At 33.2% G+C, this 9,811-nt stretch overlaps 1 protein-coding gene across 1 annotated transcript; it reads right to left on the bottom strand.

Moving 5' to 3' along the window:
* Nucleotides 1-6,865: 6,865 nt before the first annotated feature.
* On the bottom strand, nucleotides 6,866-8,514 carry LOC111476435 (UDP-glycosyltransferase 91C1). Its single transcript, XM_023120094.1, has one exon. It carries the CDS (start codon nucleotides 8,440-8,442, stop codon nucleotides 7,057-7,059), a length of 1,386 nt encoding a protein of 461 aa, XP_022975862.1. The 5' UTR covers nucleotides 8,443-8,514; the 3' UTR covers nucleotides 6,866-7,056.
* Nucleotides 8,515-9,811: the final 1,297 nt, after the last annotated feature.

Raw genomic sequence — 9,811 nt, 5'->3', positions numbered from 1 at the left:
TTTTAGTATAAATAAATAATAGCTTTTCCTCTAATTGTGGTATTAATAATTAAATTAGAGTTTAATTAATGTAACTTCCAACCGCCGTGGCTCTTTGACGACCACTCTCTTTCTCTACTTAAAATAGTTAATTAAAATCTCATTCTCCAACTAACCACGGGTTTGTGTCTCCCAAAACAAATCAACATGATTAATGGCTTCTCCACTTCTCTGGGCCCACATCAATTTTCCTTAATGGAGATTAATATATTATCAATTATTTAAAATAGTATTTATTCCAAAAATGGTATGATATTGTCGATTTTGAGAACTTTGCTTCCCCAAAATGTCTCATACCAATTCACTTATAAATTCATGATCATTCTCTAAATTAGTCGATATGGGACTTTCATCATCCAACATCTCTCCTCGAACAAATTGTGCCTCCCCTTAATCGAGGCTCGACTCCTTTGAAATCTTAGTCATTTTTTAGACTGCCTTCGAGGAGGCTTGACTCCATTTCTTTTGGACCAACACCTCCCCTCGAACAAAGTACGCACCCCCTTAATCGAGACTCGACTCTTTTGGAGTCTTAGTAATTTATTATGCTGCTTTCGAGGAGGCTTGACTCTTTTTCTTTTGGAGTTCTTTGTTCGATATTTGAGGATTTACCAATTTATTGACACGACTAAGTTTAGGGCATAACTCTGATATCATGTTAGATGAACACGACTCTCTACAATAGTATGATATTGTCGACTTTGAGCATAAGTTTTTATGGTTTTGCTTTGAGTTTCCCCAAAAGACTTCATACCAATGAGGGTTAGTATTTATTGCTTATAAACTCATGATCATTCCTTAAATCATGGGACTTTCATCATCCAATCCGAGACAATTATTCATCAATTTCATATATAATAATAATAATAATAACCTTTTAAAAAATAAAAAAATAAAAAAGAATATCCTGATCTCGATAATATGATTCTGAGAGCTTATGATTGTGCATTTCGAAAATTAATAAATTCGATGACTAAAAATCCCACTTTTTTTTCGTTTCTTAGTTGGGGATTGGATGGATGGTTGGTCCAATTACGATACAGAAGAGTGGGGGCCATTTCCCGCCTGCTTTATTCTTTCCTCGCTATAGGTTAGATTAGATCAACCGATGAATAAATTATATTATTATTAATTTATCTCCTCAATACTTTTAAATATTTTATTTATTGCTCTCGCATTTATTTGTTACATTTTCGTATCATTTTTAATATTAAATTTGGGTTATATTTACACTTTTTTTTTTTATATAATTAATAATTGACCGTCTAGATTTTTGTAGCTTAGATTGCTGTGTCACAAGAAATAATGTTTATATCATCTAAAATTTTCTACTAATGTGTTACGGCTTAGATCTAATGAACCGAGACCACATCTAATGTGTTACGGCTTACATCTACCGCTAACAGATATTGTCTTTTTGGGCTTTCCCTCAATGCTTTGAAACGTGTATGTTAGGAAAAGGTTTCCACACCCTTCCTTATAAAGGGTGTTTTGTTCTCCCTCAACCAACGTGGGACATCACATAATGAGATGAATTTTAATGATATGAAAGCTGCTACCTATACCAACAATGTGCACCGTCATTTTGGTGTCTCAATCACAAGAATTCATATGTAAGCGTGTTTTAATTTGAGCAATTATATATTGAATAACTTCCTAAGAATTTTTCTAGGATGCATATGAATAAGGACGAAACATATTCGAAGGACACTATCACATAATTATATAGGTTCAAAAGTAATATTGCAACATCTAAACATATGATTAGAGAACAAGGCAATGTTCGTGAAGCTCTGTGCTCGATTGAGAGTTAGAGAGAATCCACGTTATAAAAGTGTAGACATTTCTTTTTTATTATTATTATTTCAAAGAAAATAACGATATATAAAAATGTGTTGTAATCTATGCGAGTATCGAATCCAACAAAGGAATAGTCTAGAGTTCATATTAAAAATACCACAACTAAAATAAATAATATATTAGGGAAAATAATTGAGGGAAAGCATTAAGCACATGATGTGAAGAGGCAAGGGAAGACAGAATAGAATATTTATCAGTCTACTGTTTCCCCTTTAATAATTTCTAATATTTATTTATTTTTTTAAAGATAATTAATTTGGAAAGAGACAAGGAATTGACTGTAGCTTAAGCAACAGTTGACAGTATAATATTAGTATTATAATGTAAATTAAACTATATTATATAATTCAATTCAAGATATATAAATAATAAGATTTGAGTCTTTTGATACCCTCAAATCAAAACCTTTCACTTTTCTTCATATGGAAGCCTATTAGCCATACCCATTCCACTTTTTATTATAAAAAATTAAAAAATTAAAAAATTAAAAAAACCCTATGCCTACTTTTATTTTTTTAATATATATATATATATATATATATATATATATATATATATATATATATATATATATATATATATATATATATATATTTAATGGAATATGTGTGGAAGCTAGAAAGTGCTTAATTTTATTTTATTTTTAAGATCTTGTCATTGTGGGTGTTTTCTCTTTTTTTATTGGTACAAATAAATTATTGCAAATTAATACAATTTTAAATTCTTTATTTTATATCTTAAAATGATTCTCAAGGAACTAGTGGATAATGTGCAAAGCTCAGTGTGTGTTTAATAATTTAATATTATAGTTTTTTTTTCAATAATATAATTAAGTGGTTTTAGATATTTAAAAGTATTTTCTAGTATTAAAAAACTAAATTTCTTAGAATAATACTTTTTAACCTAAATAAAAAAAATCTTCAAAATATGTAGTAATTAAAATACAAATATATATATATATATAATATTTGTGTTAGCAATCATATAGTTTTTTTAATTATTAAAAGTATTAATATAAATTATATTTGGATGAAAAAGAAAAGTGAAAATCTGCTTTCTAAATTATATATTGAGATTTTGAAACTCTGAGTGATTGTCGTTTCTGTAAAGTGTGAAGGGCAATTTAGTAATTTTGTGATAGTCGAAGGTCAATTGACAAATTGGGCCCATTTTACAAATTATAAAATTTGTTTGCCAATTTAAGGAATAAAAAGAAATTTTATTAAAATATAAGGACGTAATTGAAATTTATCCAAAATTTTGAGAGATATATATAATTTGAAGATAAAATTTATTCTAGGAATAAAAAGGTACGCACACTTTGTTTGTCACCGCTAATTTCGTGGCCTCATACTCTTTGTTTGGAGTGACAATACGACAGCGTTCTTTTTGGATCAATTGATGCATCCAGTGGAAAACATCAGTGTATTTTCTTCCTTTATTTCTTGATTAAATTGTAAATATATTATATGTTTTTTTTTGTTCCCATTTTCACATTTTATTATACTTTTATAATAAAGTTAATCCTTTACATTAATTAAATAAAAAATAATAGAAATTTTCAACAGTTCTAAATAATAACGTCAATGAAAATTACACAAATAATAAATAATACAGGTGTTTTGACTCGGTTCGCATTGAAGTGGATAAATCAGTTGACTTTTATGTTGGTCGTGGGCATGTAGGTCCCTAACATTTTTATTTTTAATTCTATAATTTTTAAAATATTAAACCAAATTTCAATAGGAAAAAATAAATTTGATATTTGTATTTTATTATTCCTAATTTATTTTCCTATTGTTAGAATACTTATCCAAATTTCAATCCACACAAGATTGACTATATAATAGTAATGTAAGTATCCGCAAAAATATATTTAATAACCCAACTATAGTGACGTTAATATCAAACAAATTGAGCATTATTATATTAACAAATTGATTTGTGTCCTAAATTCATATAATAATATATAAAATAAGATTCTCCTTCAAAATATATTTATATCAAGTGGGTCGAGAAATTGGGCAGGGACAGAGACGGGAACACCGACTCAATTTATTTAAACGAGGAATTCCCGTCTTAGTAGAGTCCACAGAACCTCGATCGCACGAGTTAAATTAACATCTCTAATGAAATCTATATTTTATATTAACTTTTAAACCGAAGTAATTTTAGGTAGCCTTTTTAAATATATCTTTATTATTTTTTATATAAATAATTTAATACTATAAAAAGTCGCCTCTACCCATACTAAGGGGTATGATTCAGGTGATAAAGTTAAAAAGGATAAATAACAAATAACTTTCTCCAAAAAAAAATGAGAATCCATTTAATGAGAAGATGATCTATAGTTTTAATAAATGCTGAGACGCATAAATTGAATGACTTCAATAGACGATATGGGTGAAGATGGTTTCACTTTCACAACTCCATTAACTATGGAAGACAACGTTACCATCAATCGTATAACAGACGTGCCTATCACCTTGTTCCATGAAAACCAAAACCAAAAATTATTTTATTTTTTAAATATAAAAAAGACGGGTAGTATAATTCAATGGTAATTAATTTTATTTAAAATTTTAGAATCATATTTTTCTATTAAATTCATTATTATTTTTAAAAAATTAGTCTAGTCAAATTTAGCATGAATTTATTTTCTCTCATTTTTTTAAATTTAGAAATATATTTAAAATTTATTAATGAAAGCAAGGATTAAATATTAAAAGTATTAAATTAAAACTTTAAAAACGATAATAACAATAAATAAATAAACAACAAATTAAAATTACTAACTAAACCATATATATACCTAATAAAAAAATGGAGGAGGACTTGCCACGTCATTAATTTCCTAATTCGTGAGTTTTTTTATTAAATAAATAAATAAATAAATAAAAACCCTATGTGCAGGGAAACAGAAGAAAAGGCGTTGGACAGAGGCAATTTCTGGTGCCCTTCGACCAATGGAAAAAGGGGCGTAACGGTTAATTTTATTAGGGTAATTAGTCTAAGTTCATTGAATTACTATTTGGAGCCAATTTACTTTAACCATTTACTGTTGTGTTTACCGTAACGGTTTGAATTATCAATAGAACCTAACCAACGGAGCTTTTGTGAATTATTTATTAAATATTATTAATTACATACTAATCATATATTTTATATTCCATAAATACGTATGAATTTTTTAATTGTAATTAAAAAATTATTATAATATATAAATTGGATCACAACAAAATTATAGTACTCACCCAATTTTAGTGAATATCCATTTATTTTAATATTAAAAATAAAACGTAAGCAACCAATCACCAACTACTAAACATTAAATAAATCATTATTTGAGAGTTTCTTAATAATTATAATAAAATGTAAAAGAAAAAAAAAGGGGAAATTCGGAGCTTTTCTGAAATAAAAATACTGTACATAGCATGGACTATTTAATATATTAATAAAAACATTAATTTATTATTGTTATTTTGAAAATGCAAGGACGCTAGGACTACATTTAATCGGGGAAAAAAGAAACAGAAGGAAGATACGATGAACGAGGACTGGTGACGATTATCACGTGTTATACGTGGAGAACCCCATGCACAAAGGAAAATAGGAGAGTCAAAGCTACTATCCACGCCACGTGGCGATCCAAAAATTTAGAAAGCCGTATTAATCCCGATTTTTCAGTTTTGGGGGGGATTTGTTGGCGGGAAGCGTGAACGAGCCAGTGTGCCTTGTTTTTATTATCATTATTAAATATATTATTTAGTTTTTAATTCAAATTTTATTCTTTAATTTTGTTTATTGTTTTTTAATTAGTTGGGTTCCCTCTCTTTCCCATTCTGAGAGTCTCGGCCAAATCAAGAGAAACGATGTCGTTCGCGTCACATGGGGCCCACCAATTTTGTTGGGCTTCATGACCCGGCCCATTGTAAACATCATAATTTCAATTTTGATTATTGACGTTTAGTGTCGAATTAGTCCTTCTAGTTTTAAATTTGAAAAGTGATATTTAATTAATTATTAATATAAATATTTAATAAAAGCTGACATGTCAATTTAAAATCAAATGTTAATAATTTATTATTGTTTTTATAATTAAAAAAAAAAAAAAACACACCCACCCTAACCCCGACTGATTGTAAATTTATAGGAAGTTGACAATTAAAAATTAAATTTCATCGTATTAGTAATATAAAAATATTTTAAAACATATGCGTTCTAGAATAAGATAGACACTTTTTATTAAACGTTTACGTAAGATCATTTGAATAATTATTAAGCCACGAGGTGGCGCAATATTTTTCTTAAATAAAAACCAAAATTTATGGTGATAGGGATAAAAATTAATATTATAAAAGTTAGAAAAACGAAATTAAATGAGTATTTATAATATATATTGTTTTGTTTTGTTTCTTGTTAGATGTAGTAATCAAAATAATATTAAAATTGAGAGTTAAATAGGGGGAGAATATTCTGTATCCCTAGGCTTCCGAAGGGACAAAAGTTGGAGGCTCTTGGGAGCCGGGGAGGGGCGCTCATCCGTTCTATTCCTTGCCCAACATGGATGTCATGCTTCAATTCCCAATAAATCTTACTCTAAAATGTCCTATACATTCTTCCACATATGTGGTTGAGGATTGTTGGACGGAGTTTCAAATTTAGGGAATGATCATGAGTTAATGAATACATATCCATTAGTATGAGGCCTAAGCCCAAAGCAAAATCACGCGAACTTATGTTCAAAGTGAACAATATCAACAATATCATACCACTGTAGAGAGTCGTGATTTCTAACAGTATTATTTGAAATATCATGTTTATATATTTTATGAAAATGAAAATGATTGAAGTATTTTAGCATATATTTAAATATTTTTAAAATGATATTATGTCAAAAATTCGAATATATTAGTCATTTAAAATAATGTAAAGGAGCCTGAATGATTCGAGAGTGGCGTGGGAATTGTTAAACGCCATAGGATCATCTCTCTCCGAATGGGCTGGGCTCCTGACAGCTTGATCGGCTCAAATTATAGTTTGGGCTTGAGCTGACCGGCCCAAATTATAGATGGGCCATGAACAGTCCAGTAATTAAGTTTTTAGGGAATTTTGAATAATTTAATCTATATTTTATTACTGAACGGTCTAGACCGTTCATTTCTGTTTTGACTTAAGAAAGTGCACAAACCCGTCCAGGTGACGTTCATTCTTATCTCCGTCTCCAAACAACTCTTTCATTTCCATTGCTCTCTGTTTCAATCGTTTGCCTGTGTCCGAACCTTCTGCCATGGCCGACCTCACCGATTCTGAAACCGAGTCGCGCGTGAATGATCCATCTCTTTCATTCCTCACGATCTCGATTCCGAGTTTCTTCTCCTCCAACAGTCTTGCGTTCAATCCCTGGTCGTTCACAACAGGAAAGAGAATCATGACTCGCCCAAATCCGAGCCCTTCTATGATTGAGTTCCATCCACAGTGAGTCAAACAACCGCCAACCGAGTTGTGACTCAGTACCTTCACCTGTGAGATCCATCCTTCGTGAAGCAATCCTCGGCCTCCGACTTGCTCCTTGAATCCGGCTGGTAACATTTCTGATTCGTTCTTATGTGAATTTCTTCTCAGAATCCACAAAAATGGAATCTCAGATTTCTTCAGCCCGAAGGCTAGTTCAGTGACGTCTTCTTGACTCAGAAACGCTTCAGTTCCAAATGAAACGTACAGAACTGAGTTCGGTTTCTGTTTCTCCAACCATTCTTTGATATCTCCGCTCAGTTCCTCTGCGTCTTCCGTTAATGGAGGTAGGAATCCAATCGGAATGACTGGCTTCTGGTAGAGCTTTGAGAGCAAATCGAACGATTCCGGCTCCAGTTCCGGGGAGCTTCTTACGGCCACAGCCACACTCTCTTCGATTGAAACACCGAATCGGATTGAATCGGACGTTCCGGATTCATTTCCGGTTGCTCCGTCTAAGGATTTTTTTATCTCATGGTACCGGAAGAGGATGTTCGATTCTGGAGGCATCCACTCAGGGACCTTCATGAAGTCCTCCACCGTTGACCGGGAACCTCCGCCATAGGACAGCTTCGACGGCGGGCCGAGAAAGGCAAGGAACGCGGCGGTGAAGAGGCTGAAGTAAACAGTCGATATACGGAGCTCTGCCGCGAGTGGCGGAAGCCAGTGAGAGGCGTAATCGTAGATAATCCAATCGGGATTTAAATCGCGAAGCAAATCGGACAACGGCGATTCCAAAGAGTCGAAGGCCTTCTTCAATAGCTGTTGCTTGTTGTACGGTACGTCGGAGGAAGCCTCGGCGGCGACCGGAAGATCGTCGACGGGGGGCAGAGGGAAGCCAACGAGGTTTACGGCGGAGGAGAGGTGTGGGGGTATTTTGGGAATTCTACCGAGGTTCCTTGGGGTTGATATGAAGGAAACTTTAAGGCCCTTTTGGGCTAAACAAATGGCGAGACGAGCATAGGGAATGAGATGGCCCAAGGCTAGCCATGGGAATACCACTACGTGCAGAACGCCGCCGTTTGCCATCAAAGCAAAGCACTGAATCAGTGAAAGACCAATTGCTTCAGCTTCTTTTTGAAGCAGGCTTCGAGCTTATGGATCTGAAACATCAATATTATAAAGAAACGGCCAATAATCGTGATTGAGCAAATATCACGAGCCGGCATTTTGGAATATGAACTATCATTTCATTGTTTTGATTATAATATTGTTCCGGGTAAAATCATGCGGTGGCGCATGGGTTTGAACCCACGATGCCTATAGGCCCACGCGTCCAGAAAAGAAAACGAAGATTCTTGGAGACCATGAAGGCCGAGCCGAGGACTGAACATGTTACACAAAAGGAGTAAGGAACCTCTTAATTGATTGATCATTGTCAGACTTATCTCGACATCTCTTTCACTGAAAATGTAAGTCTTCGTTGATTTGGTACTAACTTAAAGCATCAAAATGTGTGGGATTAATCACCACATTGGTGTAATGTGGTGTGCTCGATCAAGGGTCGACTAGGATGCTTGACCATAGTTACGCAATCAACATTTATTATCATTTGAGGAAAGGTTTGGGTAAAGCAAGATCAGCTCTTTCAATAGCTTGAGCATTATGTTTGTGAAGTTGGGCTTGGTTAGTAGTGCTCGCCTCATTGTCTTGGAGGCTCGCCAAGTTGGGTTTCTCTATTATTTCACGAGAGTTTCACTATCAGCATCGTTTTCATTTCCACCTCTTCAAACTTCTCCATCAATCAATCACTTCAATTAGCTTCCTCTTTTTCCACGGGACCTAGATCCAATTAACAACTACCATATTGAAATTGAAGAACTACATCCCGAACCAATCACAAATCTTAACTTTTTGGCTTTGACCTGCCACGGACACATCGAATTACAAGGATAATTTGCGCTTACGAAAATGTCAGACTATAGGATGGTTCTGCCTCAGTGAGGCTACAGCTTATTACCTCCAACATAAATGATTCCAAGCAGGAAGGGGTGAGCAAACGTGCGAATATCGGTTTAAATATCGTCCAAACCCGGACATGGTTGTTAGTAAATTAGAAGGGACTGCTGTGTTTTCTGAATTGAGGTTTCAAATAGGCCCAGTTTGGCAACTACTCATTTTTGCCTTTTAGGACGGGTGGTGTAACTGATAGTGTCTGTGAAGAAGTTTTGATGGAGTTGAGGCTATTAAAGATGAAGAGGAGGGCTTTCTTTCCATGCCTCTCATTCGAGAAAACCTTCAATTGAGGAGGCAATAGACCACCAAATGCTTTCAAATTTGTTCCTAATCAAGGAGGGTTCCCTATATTGTTGTATAAGGGATCGAGGGCTAAAAATGTTTGGATCGTGTTTGCCCAATTAGGCGTTTCTGGAAATCAATCGTATCGAGCACGCCTTGG

This window comes from Cucurbita maxima, unplaced genomic scaffold (assembly GCF_002738345.1).
Source record: "Cucurbita maxima cultivar Rimu unplaced genomic scaffold, Cmax_1.0 Cma_Scf00003, whole genome shotgun sequence".
NCBI classification, from domain to species: Eukaryota; Viridiplantae; Streptophyta; class Magnoliopsida; order Cucurbitales; family Cucurbitaceae; genus Cucurbita; species Cucurbita maxima.
The sequence above is the reverse complement of the archived record's forward strand: the minus strand, read 5'-3'. Positions and strand labels throughout refer to the sequence as shown.